The sequence below is a fragment of the Olea europaea genome, chromosome 12 (assembly GCF_002742605.1).
Source record: "Olea europaea var. sylvestris chromosome 12, O_europaea_v1, whole genome shotgun sequence".
Taxonomy (NCBI): domain Eukaryota; kingdom Viridiplantae; phylum Streptophyta; class Magnoliopsida; order Lamiales; family Oleaceae; genus Olea; species Olea europaea.
Genome location: NC_036248.1, coordinates 11878313 through 11895135, shown reverse-complemented (window position 1 = coordinate 11895135; position 16823 = coordinate 11878313). Strand labels below are relative to the sequence as shown.

General features: G+C 35.5%; 4 protein-coding genes across 5 annotated transcripts; 3 read left to right on the top strand and 1 right to left on the bottom strand.

The window, feature by feature from the left end:
• Positions 1-52: 52 nt before the first annotated feature.
• Positions 53-784, bottom strand: LOC111405650. Its single transcript, XM_023034628.1, has one exon. It carries the CDS (start codon positions 595-597, stop codon positions 337-339), a length of 261 nt encoding a protein of 86 aa, XP_022890396.1. The 5' UTR covers positions 598-784; the 3' UTR covers positions 53-336.
• Positions 785-944: 160 nt separating this feature from the next.
• On the top strand, positions 945-3117 carry LOC111405648 (glucan endo-1,3-beta-glucosidase). Of its 2 annotated transcripts, XR_002704845.1 has the most exons (4): positions 945-1120; positions 1215-2261; positions 2348-2669; positions 2792-3117. XR_002704845.1 is itself a non-coding variant. In XM_023034624.1 (3 exons), exons 1-3 carry the CDS (start codon positions 1066-1068, stop codon positions 2726-2728), a joined length of 1413 nt encoding a protein of 470 aa, XP_022890392.1. In that variant the 5' UTR covers positions 945-1065; the 3' UTR covers positions 2729-2734. The 2 variants fall into 2 exon arrangements, 1 of the variants encoding a protein (XP_022890392.1); XM_023034624.1 differs by lacking the exon at positions 2792-3117 and having other exon boundaries at positions 1215-2191; positions 2348-2734.
• Positions 3118-5327: 2210 nt separating this feature from the next.
• On the top strand, positions 5328-7529 carry LOC111406971 (reticulocalbin-2). The gene is made up of 6 exons (XM_023036321.1): positions 5328-5833; positions 6236-6338; positions 6424-6489; positions 6569-6724; positions 6832-6928; positions 7135-7529. The coding sequence occupies exons 1-6, from the start codon at positions 5362-5364 to the stop codon at positions 7261-7263; spliced, it is 1023 nt and encodes a 340-aa protein (XP_022892089.1). The 5' UTR covers positions 5328-5361; the 3' UTR covers positions 7264-7529.
• A 2020-nt stretch (positions 7530-9549) lies between these two features.
• LOC111406599 (importin subunit beta-1-like) lies at positions 9550-15705 on the top strand. The gene is made up of 5 exons (XM_023035990.1): positions 9550-9643; positions 11177-11323; positions 11409-11467; positions 11884-14360; positions 14448-15705. The coding sequence occupies exons 1-5, from the start codon at positions 9550-9552 to the stop codon at positions 14644-14646; spliced, it is 2976 nt and encodes a 991-aa protein (XP_022891758.1). The 3' UTR covers positions 14647-15705.
• The last annotated feature ends 1118 nt before the right edge of the window (positions 15706-16823 follow it).

Sequence of the window (16823 nt, the reverse complement as noted above, 5' to 3'; positions counted from 1 at the left end):
CCATCCTTGATTGATCAAATATGTTTCAATTTCCAAACCAATAGAAAATCAATAAAACTCGAATCACTTAATAAAATCCATTCAATTTTCGGTACATAAAAATCACAATTTTTGCCTGTGCGTTATCTAGAAAAAATTTACAGTACAGTATCAAGGGAGGGTAATACAAGCCAGAAAAATCCCATAACCAGCTTGGTAATGCCGTTTCATTGGAGAAAAAAAAAAAATCCAAAAATCCTTATCATTGAATGGTGAAAAAAGGAAAACAGGATAATACAAATGAGTACAGCAAACATTTTACCAATCACCGATGGGTGAAACGAATGATAATAATGGTCAGACAGGGAGGCTATCGACGGAAGGAAGAACAGCATTATTGTTGGTGGAGGTGGTGGCGGAGGCGAAGGAGGAGGTGGAATTAACGGAATTTACTGTGGTGAGCATCACAGGACCGTCGTTAGTCTCTACATCGTCATCATCGGAGTCATAGGTAGTCAGATTGACGCATGAGCACCTTTCCAGCGACGCAAAAAACGCTGCCGCAACACTGGTTCCGAACCACCGCGCAAACCCGTCCACAACCCTGGAATTCTCCATTGATTTCTTTATTATCGATCAATTAAAAATTTACAAGACGAGGTGGCGTTGGGGTTTGAAGGGAGAAGTTGGGGGAACGAGGGATTCGAGGAGAGAACGCCAAAATTTTACTTTTTGAGAATATTGTATCTTAGGTCCCCAATATACTGAGTATTTTATTTTGGTCCTTCAACTTCTTTCTTTCATTCTGTCACATAAAATCTCTACATAGATTAGAAAAGTGAAAACATTTCCCTTCCTCATATAAAAATGGAAAAGACTTGCTAACTAAGCAAGGAAAAAAGTTAAAAAAACTATTTATTTTCCCATAATTATTCCTTAGCGCATGACACACTCAATAACTTTCCTCCAAGAAACTCCCAAATACAAAGAAAAGTATATCCCACAAACACTCTTCTTCTTTAACCATGTCTACTTGCTTCTGCCTACTTATCACTCAACAGTTTCCTTCCAAATACAGCATTAGCAATGGAGAAATTTCTTGCCTTCATATTTTCTCTTTTGCTATCAATCTACATCCGAGGTATGAACCTGGTGTACGGTACTGGATATAATTTTATAATACTATCTAATTTATCGATAATAAGACTTAGTTTGAATCTCGTTTGTTATTACAGGTGCAGATGGATCAATCGGGGTAAACTATGGGACGGTAGCTAACAACCTTCCATCCCCGGAACATGTTGCACATTTCCTACTAGAATCCACCATTATCAACCGTGTGAGGCTTTTTGATGCCAACCCTGAAATGTTGAAGGCATTTGCACACACTGGCATTGCCATAACCGTTACTGTGCCTAATGATCAAATCCCACATTTTACAAAGCTAAATTACGCACAACAATGGGTGAAAGCCTACATTGTGCCACATTTACCAGCAACCAATATAGTCCGAATACTTGTAGGTAATGAAGTACTATCGACTGCCAACAAGTTGCTCATAGTAAATCTTGTTCTGGCAATGCAGACGCTCCATATGGTCCTCGTTGGAGAGTCGATGGATCGGAGGATACAAATTTCTACTCCGCATTCGCTGGGTATATTGGCCAACTCGAGCCCCCCCTCAACTGGGAAGTTTAGAGAAGGTTATGATTCTCATGTGCTCAAGCCATTGCTTAGCTTCCTTAAGGCCACAAATTCACCTTTTATGGTTAACCCCTATCCATTTTTCGGGTCATCGGCTGATATTCTTGATTATGCACTTTTTAGGCCTAATGCAGGGGTTCTTGATGAAAACACAAAACTTACCTATGCAAACATGCTAGATGCACAGTTGGATGCAGTTTTCTCTGCAATGAAACTCCTCGGTTTTTCTGACGTTGACATTGTCATAGCCGAGACCGGATGGCCTTCGAAAGGGGACACAGGGCAAGCTGGGGTCGATTCTGAAAGTGCAGCCGAATACAACAGAAAACTTGTGGAGCATGTAACATCCAGGATTGGGACACCACTCATGCCTAACAGAACGTTTGAAACGTACATTTTCGCGCTCTTTAACGAGGATCTAAAGCAAGGGCCAACGTGTGAAAGAAATTTCGGATTATTCCAGCCTGATTTGACACCGGTCTACAACATAGGGATCTTAAGGCCAACGGTAGCTGCCGCTGCCAAGAATCAACATAGTGCATGTTTATTGATACTTTTGTACATTTGCTACATATTTGGTACACAATATTGTATCGTACTTTAAAATTTTCTCATTTTATACCATTCAATATTGTCTAATCTGTCATGCCATTGGCTCTGGCAGGTTATAGCTAATTTTCCGTCTTACCCAACTCCAGCGGTGAAACCTAAGCCAGATCCAAAGGGAAAAACATGGTGTGTTCCCAAATCAGGGGCAAATGAAGAGACATTGCAGAGAAATATTGATTATGTGTGTGGATTGGATATGGAATATTGCAAACCTATACAAGAAAGTGGTGCATGCTTTTATCCTAATACGGTTCGAGCTCATGCTGCCTATGCCATGAATGCATATTATCAAGCCTCGATGAAAAAAGACTTTGATTGTGACTTCAGACAAACTGGAGCTATCACCAAAAAAGATCCAAGCATGTTGATAAATATATGTATGTGTATATATACAAGGTCAAAATTTGCTGAACTGCCCGTAAAAGTTCCAGCCTAGCTTAAGTCGCAACGTGGATTGCCTTTTAAGTTTCTTATATTTTTATGCTTCTTCATTTTTCAGGCTATGGTAAATGCAAATACTGACTTAAAGATGGAGCAAAGAAGTCGTGAAGAATAGAAGTTTTTTATGCTAGTTTAACACGAGGAAATTTTGTTGTTTAGAGAGTTGGCAGGGGATTTCTCAAATGGGATTTGCACTCAGCAGTGAAACAGAAACGAAAATGAAAATATATTTGGCAGAAATTAATGTTTTATGCATTGTATTATTCTTTAACTAGGAATCATTTAATTGAGGATGCAGCTTGTTCTTTTCTACTTGTATTTGCTCCCATGGTATCCAAATATTTTTGTACTCCTGACGGACTTCTTCGAATAGTGAAATTTGATGCGCGATAATATTATTGAGATTTTGAGACAAAAAAATTGTTTACTGTCAAGAAGTAAGATTTACATTTTACTATTAAAACGTTAGTTGACCGTCCTTTTCAAATATACATTTCTTTTAGTTAGTTCATTAAAAATGCTAAAACCCATGACGTCTTAGCCCTCCAACGCTCCATGATATTATGGATGATCGCCCCCCGGAGTATAGCTCAGTGGTGCAAAGGACAGGAGTGAGGTTATCTCATGTCTTGCTGGCAGCCGCAGTGTGTTGGTTCAATTCTTGAGACATGGAATTGAACTCCTTGTAAGCGCAATGTACAAGCAACTCTTGTTCCCTGGCCTGCTGGAACACATCCCGCGATTTACCTCCCTCACAAAGCTCTAGGGGCGGGACGGTGGGGGCCCTCAAGGTTGGGGTTCAACCTTTTTTTTTTTTCTTTTTCTTTTTTTACTATGGATGATCACGTGATATTAACAGTTTAGGTTTCATATTTTTCTACACGTGACGGTGATATTGTGTTCTCTTACATTTATCATGTTATGCTGTACAATGGTTTTGTGAAGGTTGGTGGATAGGAAATGGAACCAAATGCCCTTCTCTTGGCAAAGATGAATAGAATGGTGTATCATGTATAATATTCTAGCATGTTTGGTAGGTAGAGATGGCAATTTGAACCGTCAAAACCGAAAATCGCGGTTAACCGAACCGAATGGGGCGAAAAAAACCGAACCGATGGTGCAATGGGGCAGATATGGTTTTGATTTTAATGAACCGGTTCGTAATGGTGCGGGTATGGTATTTACGTCGTCAAACCGAAACCGAACCGATTACCCGCTAAAAAAAAAAATTGAATTGATAATGGACTTTACACTACTTTTCTATCAAAATCAAAACAAAATCCCTCCCCTCCTCATTACATCTACCTGACTCATTCAGCCAGTCTGCTTAGCATTAGCCCATAATAGCATTAGTATGACAGTATATAAATGTAAACCCTACTATCCACAACCACAAACTCACGCACGGCCCCATTGCCTCTACGGTCCAAATCGTCGTCGCCTCCGAAAATTTGTTACATTTGTTAGTCATTCTATTACTACCAATCATGTAAAAACAAAATTCGATGTTTTTCTAGACGTGCCAATATTGCCAAGGATGAATAGGAATCAACTTTGAATGCTGATCCATACTAGTAAGACTTGTAGGGATGAATGCATCATGTAACTTCAATGCACAACAATTAAGAATGAAGGAAAAGTTTAGTATTATTATATTTATAATATTGTTTGTTAAATTTGTATTTTACAATTGAAAATTAGGATAATGTTTACATTTACGTTTGGAATATTGTTTGATAATGTTTGCATTTTCATTTAGAATATTGTGTTTTTGTTTTCATTGACTTTTTTCATAAATTGTTTTATATCAATTTGATGGATGAACCTATAAAAAATAATTTATTTTCGTGGTTATTAACCGAATCGAACCGTGCCGAACCGAGATAAAAACCGAACCGAACCGAACCGATTTACGTGGTTATGGTGCGGTTATGGTATGGTCAAAAATTTGATGGTGCGGTTATGGTTTTGGCCGAACTGACCCATAACCGAACCGTTGCCAACCCTATTGGTAGGGTATGTAAAAATAAAATATATAAAGAAAAGGAAGCCAATATTTGGTGAGAGTCAAAACTGAAATAAAAATAAAATCAAATTTCTGTGATGAAATTCAAACCAATATCTCAAAAATATATTGAAATAGTTTGATAACAATGATATCTAACTAAAAGTAAATCCATGAGAAGCTAAAAAAATATTGAGAACTAGAAAATGTCAATTTTCATCATTCTAAATGGTTCATCTTGAAAATAACTTTTATCTTCAAACGTATATGGATAATTTACTTTTTCTACTCTTGTTTTGCTGGCATAACAATTAACTTAATTTTAAATTCTACATATGAAGAAATTATTAACTAATAAGTAAACTTTTTAAGTTTAGCTAAGAATGCTCTTTGTCATTTTTGGCACCAAACAACTCTGATGTATTTGCAACTTTGCCCAAAATTATGTTAAGCCATTAATTAACAAAGATTCTCAATTCAAGGATTCAACTGCCAAATAACGGTCATTATTCTTCCATGCCAATAATAGTAAAAACAGGAAACATATCATTCATACCGCAGACAGAAAACATGAAGCGAGACATAAACAACCTAATCTTTTCCATTCATTATTAGACCGGAAAATGCCGAAGGTAGTGGTGGTTTGCACCATTTTGGCCATTGTCTTCATCCTATTAATTTTCTTGTCAGAAAATATAAAATCTAGTGGAAAAGATTACCGCCCAAGCGGCGGCCTAATTCGACGTTTGGGACTGAAAACTCCTATCCCAGTTTTTGACCCTCTTGTTGCAGAAATGGAAAGAATGGGAGAAGAAAAGAAGGGAAAAAGAAAAGGATTAGAGAAGGATAAAAAATATTTTTATGATGATGGGAGTTTGAATATAGACCTAAGGTTGATGGTTTTGTTTCCACTTTTGGATAGGGAACCTAAAGATGGGTTTGTTGATGCTAAGGAGCTTGAAGCTTGGATTGTATATCAGGCGTTTGATCGAATGCATCATATAACAAAAAGGGAGTTGGAATCACGCGATGAGGATGGAGATGGAGCTATTTCATTCTCGGAGTACTTACCTCGATTCTCTAAAGAAGATATAGGTGATTGTCCAGCCCATTTAAAAGTTTAAACTTAAACTCAAGCTGTTAGATGCCACACATTTTAAATTAATCTCCAAATGCTCCCTCCTTAGCAGCGAGATTAAGGCCTAACATGTGCACAATTTTTATAAATGGATGACAGTGGTAGTGGAATTGATGATCTCTACCTACTATGATGCCTCGTTTGACAAATCCTTTGTTTCATTTACTATCAATAATTGCATCATTTGGCTGTGTGCAACTGATGGAAGGGGGAAAAAGATTGTATTATCAAGTCAGAATCAAATGTTTTTTGACTAACTTTTTTGTTATGTTTATCTTCATTTTCCCACTTCTTCCCAGCCAAATGGAGCGATAGGATATTTCCCACAATAGGGTTCTAATTCGGAAATTGTGAAACAGAGAGGAATGACATGAAACATGGGGAAGCAGGATGGTGGATGGAACAATTCAGAAATGCCGATGCTGATAGGAATGGAACTCTCAACATTTACGAGTTTCAAGAGTAATATTCACTTCTACTTGATTTTTTTGTACATATTTCGTGTTTCCACTGTAGTTGGAATCATCCGAACTATGTTCCTTTGCAGTTTCTTGCATCCAGAGGACAGTCGAAATGAACAGATAAAAAGATGGCTGTTAAGAGACAAGATAAGGTTAATCTTCTAGTGCCCACTTAACTTTTATTTACATGTGATTTCTGCTAATCACATCCATTCTATCTAAATTTTACAGGCAGATGGATTACGATAACGATCAGAAACTTAGCTTGGAGGAGTTCGAGGCAGGAGCTTATGATTCATACAGGACTTGTGTTGAATTTGAAACGGGATGGGAAGAATATCATTCACCTGAAGCGTTATTCAACAAACTTGACATCGATAAAGACAAGTACTGTATTTAATCTCTAAACTAGTTTTTATTTTCCAGAGTTTGGCATCAACCCTCTCGTTAGAGAAGAAAACGTGTTCTGATTGGGTCAATATGCGTTTTGACAGATTTCTGAGAGTGGAAGAATTGAAACCTATGATTCAGTACCTGAATCCTGGTGAACTGACCTATGCCAAATATTACTCAAGCTATCTAATGCACGAGGTAAATTATTTCATTTAAGTGCACATTTGTTGTTATGTAGTGCTCGATACACAGTAGTGGACATGACTATAAGTGTATTGAACAAGATTTTAGCTTTTTCACCTTCATAAAAATATGGGCGGAGCTCAAAAGTTTTTTTATCATGAATCTGAAATGTATATTCTAAGAAATCATTTCGCGCTTATGTAACCCCTTTCTTGATTTAGGCTGACGATAACCAAGATGGAAAATTGACGCTCGATGAGATGCTTAATCACGACCATACGTTCTACAACACAGTTTATGATAACGGAAGATATGGTTCTGAAGATGATGGCTTCCATGATGAACTCTGATGCAACAAATTGTTTGACTTCCTTGCATATCTGGCTGAAAACGAATTAGAAGGGTTGAAAAAATCTCTCATCGTAAGATCCAGCATTCGTGCGGATGCTAGGATCATTTCTGCAATCTGTTTCATTACGACATGAATATGAAGCATCAGAGATTTGGCCTCAAGGAAAATTTTGTTTCTTTATCCTGTGTATTATTTAGTGTTTTAAATCTCTTAACCAGGGACATAAATATAAAATGTATCGAAAAAATCAATCATGAGCTCTAATTTTGTGTCTTGTAACTTGAAAGAATCGATGTTTAAAACTCTTTACAGCAACGAATACTGATCTATAGGAACTCTTGAAATGCTCGGATTACTCAAAACTTATTTCAACATTAATTAGAGATTCGATTTTGTTTGGATTTATTCTATGATACTTACTCTGATTGAAGCTTGTAAGTGGAGTGTGTGAAGTCTAATCATCAACTTCTAGTAGGTGTACTCTGGGTTCAATTTCAAATACATATTGGAGAATCTGTTTTCATATAAAGGAGTTGTTACGGATAATTTTTTGTGAGATTGAGAGGGATGAAAATTTTCTTCATATTGAAAATTTGCAGCAACAAGTGGATATAACTCTACATATAGAGTGAAATAGTATGATTTGTTTGTTGGCTTGTGTGTTCGGGTTGCTCAGTATCTTCTATCATGATGTCATGCCGAAAAAAGAGTGTTGAGAAGTCATTTTTACAATTTCACTTCACTGAAATATTAGTACAGGATATGCACTTCACGAAGAATCCATATGCAGAAAATGATCTTCTAAATAGGGAATTTTTATAATATGTGTTGAAAGTCTAACCCTTTAACAAGAGAGTCATACTACATGTACATCAGGATGTCCACCTCCCTCACATGGAGGGGGGCTTCTTTCAAATAAAATATGATTTATTCAAAGTGAGATCCCTTCATGTGAGGACGATAAACAATACTTGATGTACAAGTAGCATTATCCTTAGCAAAAATTTTCGAGTCTTACATGTCTATTATTTAACCATCAATACATCATTTTGATGGATGTTATTTTGCTCAAGGGTGAATCTGAAAAGCTTTTCAATGTTTTTATATCGCTTTTGCTCCCATCTGTTCAAGAATTCATTGTGCCCTAGAAGTTTCTTACTGATCATATTTAGAGCATGTTTAGGCCCTGTTTGAACTCCATTTTTTTCTCATTAAAATGAAAAATATGACTGTTATTCATCATATTAAGTCATCATATTTGACTTTTTATTTTTTATGTGAGGCTCATAACGACTATATTTTTCATTTTCATTTTTACAATAATGTAGCTCAAACTGGGGCTTAGGATGTTGAAGTAAACAAAAACAAAGAAGGGAGTCGTGTGAATTGTTTGTTCGTTGTTGTGTTTTGTTTAACTACCGAATACCTCCTCCTCGTAACTTGAACTGCAAATGGGTTGTTATAGAGTCTGTTTCAAGACTCTAACTACACGGTTTTTAAGGTAACTAAAAAAACATTTTAATAAAGAGAAAACGTGAGATTTGTGTCTGAAATGTGGTTGTATATTGAGAATAAAGTGAAAATAAAAGGAGTGTTGGGGCAAATCGTACCACTTAATCATCACAATCAAATCATTAAAGACGACCAAGTGTAACTGTAGAAAAACTTAAAAAAGAATGTAAAAGTATCTAAACTTTTAACTTGTTACAAAAAGAGGATCGATAATTATTCTACATATTTTAGAAAAACAATCCATAAGATATTGACTTGAACTTGATAAAATGATGTTAAGCAGTCGTTATAACTACTTTTCTTAGTAGTCTATAATCAAACTTAAACACACTGGCAGGATGATTCACTGTAATAAAAATGTAATGGTTTACACTATGTGAAAAAAAAAAGAGTAATGTCATTTAGCATCAGTGGCTAAATTTGATACGTTCAATTAAATTAATCATATGACATTATATTTAATTGAATACATTATTTAATCCTTGTTGGACCCTATTAAAATTTTAATACAATTTTCTTTATCTCATTTTCAATCATATATTTTTCAATAAAAATAATATTATTACTTAAATAAAAAAAAAAATTCATTCTTTATTAACTACACGAAAAAATTACTATTCCAAAATACATTATTTTTAAAATCTCATTATAATGGAGGCCAAACAATGACTTAATGTCATGTAGTTATGACCTAAACTGTACTTAACATCAACCGTACGGAATAGCATTACTCAAAAGAAACATGAAAGTTGATGAATGACGAATGAAAAAAATGGACAAAAAGAGTGAAAATAAGCAAGTTGAGGTAGGCTCCACTACACATGAAAAGGTAAAGAATTTTGTTGCTCGAAAAGGGGCCTTTGATAGTACATGTGACAAGGGTTGAGGTGATGAAATTTGATTTTAGGCAACACCCAATAATTCCCAAAAAAAACTAAAAATTAAATACTGCGAAATTGAATATGCAGATTGCATTTATTATATATGCATAATTAATTAAAAGGGTTAAATCCGCCAATGATCATCCAACTTTATACTTAGTATCATCATAATCATTCAATTTGATTTTGTTTCACTAAGGCCATTCAGCTTTATACTTAGTGTCATCATGACCATCTAATTTGATTTTATTTCACTATGCTCATCCAATTTCATATAATGTTTCATCATAATTACCCAACTTCTTTTCACATTTTTTATTAATTTTAAAAGGGGTGAACAGTAATTTTGCATTTTACCTATAAAATAAATTTAAAAAAATAAAATAAAATAAAAACTTATTTAAAAAAGTTACTTAGAAAAATAAAATAAAATGTTATTTTACAAAAAAAAAAAAATTGCTTAAAAAAATAAAATAAAAACTTATTTTTAGAAAAAAAGTTTTAAAATGAAATAAAAAATTATTTAAAATTTTTTTTAAATGAAATAAAAGCTTATTTTAAAAAAAAATATTACTTACAATAATACAATAAAAAGTTATTTAAAAAATTCCTTAAAAAAAAAACTTATTTTAAAAAAAAAATTAAAAACTCTTTTTAGAAAAAAATTATTTTATATGTAATGTAAACTAACCATTTCACCCATTTAAAATTAGTGGAAAGGGCAAAAGAAATTGGTTGACTATGGTGAAACGTTATATGAAATTAATTGATCATGGTGATACTAAATATAAAATTGAGTGGATATGAAGAAATAAAATAAAGTCGGGTGACCATAATAACATTAAGTTTAAAATATGGTGGCCATCGGTGAATTTAACCTTAATTCAAACCCGGTCCTGCTTTACATGGTTGTACTCTCTCTCTCTCTCTCTCTCTCTCTCTCTCAGGGTTTTCGGAGGGGTCGGGTTTTTTCATATCGATCCGAGAGTGAAATTTGAGGTAATTTTGTCTGAATCCCTCTTTTTTTTTTTTTTTTTTTTTTTTTTTTTAATTCTTTTTTTTTTTTTTTTTTATACGGTCAAATTATTCCACAATTTAAAATCATGGTAATAGGTGTGCCAATTTGGGTGATAACTGGAGGATTATTTGATTTTGTTTTGTATTAAATAGATCTGATTTCATGATAAATGATTTTATTACGAGAGTGACGCATTCTTTGGAAATGTGGTTTTGTGTGTATTGCATTTTATAAACTTTGTGTAGAATGAGAAGATCTGATTTTTTTCTGGTTGGTTGTAGTATTTTTTGATTGATTGTTTTGCTTGCTGAAGTTATAAGGGTTTTAACTGATTTCGTCAATTTGCTTTACTATATTGTTAACTGATATTCTTGTATGATACTTCAGAATACTTTTCTAATTGAAGTACTTTGTTGCTTTCACATTGGAATAGTATAATAAATATACTTGGAAGTTCAGTTTGGTTTATTCAAGTTGTGAATTTACTAATGATTTACAAGTTCTGATTTTGTTTTACTTAATAATCTTGTCACCATCTGTCTTGAAGATTAATGGACCGATATTCTATTTTGCCAGTGGTTATGGAAGTTATCATCACCATTTATCTATTATTGTGGGGGAATCTGTGCATTATTTTCAATTTAAATGTCAGCAACTAACCAAAATGTTAGTTGTTTGTCTACGTCTTTCTGGAAAGACAAATCTGTGCTTCTACTTTGTTTTGTCGTGCAGTGAACTGTAGAAGGCAGAGAAATATTAATGTGGTATATCTATTTCTTACTCAACGAGCTGTAAATAGGCAAAAATGTTTTCAGCGCTTATTTTACTATTTGGTTCTTCAAAAATTCTACTACTTTAAGAATTGTCATAATTCTACTACTATGAGAATTTCTGAATTTGAATCTTACACAATGTATAAGCACGGCATCCTCAAGTGCATTATATTGTATAATACTACTCTATCCCTGTATTCATTACAATGAATGGAAACCAGTGCTCTTGTGGCACAATAACAAGGCTATGTAAAGTAATGCTTGGAATACTCACTCTCAATTTTACATGGTATACTGCCAATGATTTTTTATCTATTTCTTCCTGAGTTTTTCCACCAAGCATCAAAATTTGTTCTTTCTTATGCTGTTCTTCTTGTCCAGATTGAAATTGTTATTTCTTTGAAGTCCATAGGTTACTCAAGATTTTTATTTAGTTTTCATTTCCTGTTTGTTATGGTAAATTTGTCAATCCATGTGACATTGGCAGGGAAAATATTGCTATGGAAGTCACCCAGGTTCTTCTAAGTGCACAAGCAGTTGATTCAACGGTGCGGAAACATGCTGAAGAAACTTTAAACCAGATTCAGGAGCAAAACCTTCCTGGTTTCCTATTATCTCTTTCTGGAGAGCTTGCTAGTGAGGAGAAGCCAGTTGAAAGTCGTAAACTATCAGGTTTGATTCTTAAAAATGCTTTGGATGCCAAAGAGCAACATAAAAAATATGAGCTTGTACAAAGATGGTTATCGTTAGATGTGGCCCTGAAGAGCCAAATCAAGGCTTGCTTGTTACTGACACTCTCCTCTCCTGTGCCTGATGCTCGGTCAACTGCTTCACAAGTCATTGCAAAGGTTGCAGGCATCGAGCTACCCCATAAACAGTGGCCTGAGCTGATAGGATCCCTCTTATCAAATACTAATCAGGTCCCACCTCATGTTAAGCAAGCTACACTTGAAACTTTAGGGTATATGTGTGAAGAAGTTGCTTCGGAGGTTGTTGATCAAGATCAAGTAAATAAGATACTTACAGCTGTTGTCCAAGGTATGAATGCTAATGAAGGTAACAATGAGGTTAGACTTGCTGCTACCCAAGCTTTGTATAATGCTCTTGGCTTTGCTCAGGCAAACTTTTCCAATGATATGGAGCGAAATTACATAATGAGAGTTGTCTGTGAGGCTACTCTCTCTCCTGAGGTGAAAATTCGTCAGGCTGCTTTTGAATGTTTGGTTTCTATTGGGTCTATATACTATGAGAAATTAGCTTCATACATCCAAGACATTTTCAACGTTACATCCAAGGCTGTCAGAGAAGATGTGGAGCCAGTTGCTCTTCAAGCCATTGAGTTTTGGAGCTCTATCTGTGATGAGGAGATCGATATTCTGGATGAGTATGGAAGCGATTTTAATGCAGACTCTGAAGTCCCGTGCTATTATTTTGTCAAGCAGGCTATCCCTGCACTTGTTCCTATGCTCCTGGAGACGCTTCTTAAGCAAGAGGAGGATCAGGATCAGGATGAGAGTGCTTGGAATCTCGCGATGGCTGGTGGCACTTGCCTTGGTTTGGTTGCCCGCACTGTAGGGGATGATATTGTGCCACTTGTCATGCCATTTATTGAAGAGAATATAACAAAACCTGATTGGAGGCAGAGAGAGGCTGCTACTTATGCATTCGGTTCCATACTGGAAGGTCCCTCACCAGACAAATTAATGCCTATCGTCAACGTTGCTTTAAATTTCATGCTCACTGCTTTAACAAACGACCCAAGCAGCCATGTGAAGGATACAACGGCATGGACGCTGGGAAGGATATTTGAATTTCTTCATGGTTCAACGGTGGAGATGCCCATTATTACTGCTGCAAACTGCCAGCAGATTATTACAGTTCTGCTTCAAAGCATGCAAGATGCTCTAAATGTTGCTGAAAAAGTGTGTGGCGCCCTCTATTTTCTAGCCCAAGGTTATGAGGATGTGGACTCATCATCCCCTTTAACACCTTATTTCCAAGCAATTGTTCAGTCTCTACTTAATGCTACTCACAGGGAAGATGCTGGGGAGTCACGACTTAGAACTGCTGCATATGAGACACTGAATGAAGTAGTTAGGTGCTCACCTGGTGAAACAACTCACTTAATATTGGAACTGGTTCAAGTTATCATGACAGAGCTTCACAAGTCTCTTGAGTCACAGAAGCCTTCATCGGATGAGAAAGAAAAGCAAAATGAATTGCAAGGCCTTCTTTGCGGGTGCTTGCAGGTCATTATTCAGAAACTAGGAGCATCTGATGGCACTAAGAATGCCTTCTTGCAGTATGCAGATCAGATTATGAATCTTTTTCTCAGGGTTTTTGCTAGTAGAAGTGCCACTGTCCACGAGGAAGCAGTGCTTGCCATTGGTGCGCTTGCCTACACGACAGGCCCAGACTTTACAAAGTACATGCCAGAATTTTACAATTCCTTAGAGATGGGTCTTCAGAACTTTGAGGAGTACCAAGTTTGTGCTGTTACGGTTGGTGTTGTGGGGGATATTTGCAGGGCATTGGAGGATAAGATTTTTCCTTACTGCGATGGGATAATGACTCAGCTTCTCAAAGACTTGTCAAGCAACCAGCTGCACCGATCTGTGAAGCCCCCAATCTTTTCGTGCTTTGGTGACATAGCACTGGCAATTGGAGAGAATTTTGAGAAGTATCTGATGTATGCCATGCCCATGCTCCAGAGTGCTGCAGAGTTGTCTGCCCACACATCAGGTGCTGATGATGGGATGATAGAATATACTAATCTTCTAAGAAATGGAATCTTGGAGGCGTATTCTGGTATATTGCAGGGCTTCAAGAACTCTCCTAAAACCGAGCTTCTGATCCCATATGCACCGTACATCCTGCAATTCTTGGATAGAATGTACATGGAGAAAGATATGTGAGTATAATTTATTGAATTTCTGGTTCTTGGTTTCAAAGTCTTCTATTTTATTTTTATCTGAAGGTTTCTTCTATTCTATCTTAGGGATGATGTTGTGATGAAAACTGCTATTGGTGTCCTTGGCGATCTGGCAGATACTCTGGGAAGTAATGCAGGTTCCTTGATTCAGCAATCTTTGTCAAGCAAAGAGTTTTTAAATGAGTGCTTGTCTTCAGATGACCATTTGATCAAGGAATCTGCTGAATGGGCCAAGTTTTCCATTAGTCGTGCCATTTCTTTTTAAGGCTGCATCATCAAGTCCAGTGCATATTCTTTTACCTCAATGTGTGTGTTCGTGTGGATTCCGGGCGGGGTTGCTTTCAACATGTCGGGTCATTAACATTTTCTGACAATACAATCATCTATATGTTGTCACTAACTCATGCACAAGCATCATGTGGTTGGGGCTTTCAGGAACATCCTGAAGAACTACCTTGATAAGTCAAACTGCAAGTTGAATTTTGGAGATTGGGTTCAAGAGTGAACAGTTCCAATATGCTGAATGGACAAACAAGACCATGTGATTATTTGTTGGTCTGTCACGGTGTTATTAAGATGACACACCCCATGCCATTCTCGTGCTGCCTAGTAGTTTAAGGTGCCGAACTGTAAAGTTGGCAAGTTTTGATTTCCGCAACACTTTAAGCCGGCGATCCCACCACCATTTACCCATGTTTCTTAATTTTCTTTGTATCATACATCATTTTGAGTAGAAAGAACCAGGGTTGGTCTAAGTCTTGCTTCCATTGTCACAGTTGGGTACTTGCATAAAATCTCATTAGTTCTTTCAACGTGTACTCATTTCAATGTAAAGGGTTCTCTTGCCACATCAGCAGTAGAAAGCTTTTATTTTGTCCACTAAAGCCAGGAGATCAGGCCTGCTCATTTTGGGGCAGTCTTACAAGGTTTCTAGTTAAGAAATTTCGTTTGCATCACTAATGCTTCTAGCTCTTTCAACTCTTCAGAGTACAATTTTTTCTTTCTCAAATCATTTTTGTATCCAGAATCTATTTTGATTTAATATTTGGAGAATCCGATGTTGAGATGGTGTAAGCAGCCATGAAAGAACTGGGAACAGGATTGAAGAATCCATCATCCAGGGGCAGTTGTATTTGGAAAATTTGCCTCATATTTTTCAGCTTTCAAGCGATATGAACTGTAATTTTTATGGTTTTTTTTTTCTTCTTGTTTTTTTCTCTGTACTGTGCCTTGAACTTTCCTTTTTCGTGTAAAATTTGTACACCAATTTGGTGAAGTTTATCTGAATACAAAGAATGTGCATAGCCACTCAAATCAGTGTGTATATCTAGTGTTGTTTTATTTATATCTCTATGTCCTTTTGTTCAATTTGTAGCGCGGTTACAATTTCGATTGATAAAAAGGAATCTAATTCAGCCAATATGCCGATAGGCATGATCATACATAACATAGAAATCATGCTTGGCATCAAGTTTGTGTAGAAGACATCATGCTGAGAAAAGAACATGAAGATTACTGAATTGAATAAATAAGTAACTTCTTTTCGTAAGTAGATTTATTTATTTATTTATTTATTTTTTTATTCTGAACATTTTAAGTTAAAATAACGAGAAAATGTTTCTTTCATTAAAGAATCTTTCTTATCATTAATTTGAGGAAAGCAAGCAATTATTTTACTCCTAGAAAGTATAATTTGGTAAGGTCAACTTATAATAAAGAATAATCGGAGAAATGGGAAATTTCTGATTAGCATTCTAAACCAACGGTTATAAAATTACGTGCCACATTGAACAATGCTAGTGAATTTTAGTGTCATCTAGTGCGTCTTAGCCTTTCTTGATACAAATGTTGTATTAATTGTACATTTTAAGATCGTGTTTTGAATATAAAATAATTATATTAAACTGCGCAAAACTCGAAATTAACATGCTCGACATCTAAATAAGCTTGAATTTATTTTTCTGTGCTGAATCGAGTTCATTTTCTAATAAGTGAATTTTCCATTTTCTATTAAACAGAATTAATTAGTAGAATATAATTAAGTCAATCTAAGTTGTGTACCTTTTGATAGTGCTCCCAGTAATGGTTCTCCAAATTAATTTCAACGCTCGAAAATAGCTGAGAATCGGTAGGTCACTTGCAAATTTGTCTTCTACAAAATTGAGGTGACGAAATAAAAAATGTGAGGATCAGAGGGAGCATATACTAAAGTGTTCTTGGGTACAACACAAGTCAATTTGAATAAATAGTTACATTTATGTTGCGATTTGTGTGCCAAAGTTGTTTATTCGGATGAAATATTTGAGTTCAAATATGTGCCACCGTCGATTTATGAAAATTTCAATTATTTTTTTGTCATTTCTAACCCCTTAATTTTTTTTAACGAGAGTTAAAATCCATTCATATCTAAAACTAAACCAAATCAATTTCGTGATTTAGTTT

Coding starts and splice junctions, on each gene's coding strand:
- LOC111405650 (XM_023034628.1), bottom strand. CDS start 597: ATGGAGAATTCCAGGGTTGTGGACGGGTTTGCGCGGTGGTTCGGAACC.
- LOC111405648 (XM_023034624.1), top strand. CDS start 1,066: ATGGAGAAATTTCTTGCCTTCATATTTTCTCTTTTGCTATCAATCTAC. Junction 1,121..1,214: donor GCTATCAATCTACATCCGAG/GTATGAACCTGG, acceptor TTGTTATTACAG/GTGCAGATGGATCAATCGGG. Junction 2,192..2,347: donor TAGGGATCTTAAGGCCAACG/GTAGCTGCCGCT, acceptor TGGCTCTGGCAG/GTTATAGCTAATTTTCCGTC.
- LOC111406971 (XM_023036321.1), top strand. CDS start 5,362: ATGCCGAAGGTAGTGGTGGTTTGCACCATTTTGGCCATTGTCTTCATC. Junction 6,339..6,423: donor AACATTTACGAGTTTCAAGA/GTAATATTCACT, acceptor GTTCCTTTGCAG/TTTCTTGCATCCAGAGGACA. Junction 6,725..6,831: donor CTTGACATCGATAAAGACAA/GTACTGTATTTA, acceptor GCGTTTTGACAG/ATTTCTGAGAGTGGAAGAAT.
- LOC111406599 (XM_023035990.1), top strand. CDS start 9,550: ATGGACAAAAAGAGTGAAAATAAGCAAGTTGAGGTAGGCTCCACTACA. Junction 9,644..11,176: donor TCGAAAAGGGGCCTTTGATA/GTACATGTGACA, acceptor ATGATTTACAAG/TTCTGATTTTGTTTTACTTA. Junction 11,468..11,883: donor TATTTCTTACTCAACGAGCT/GTAAATAGGCAA, acceptor ATTTTTATTTAG/TTTTCATTTCCTGTTTGTTA.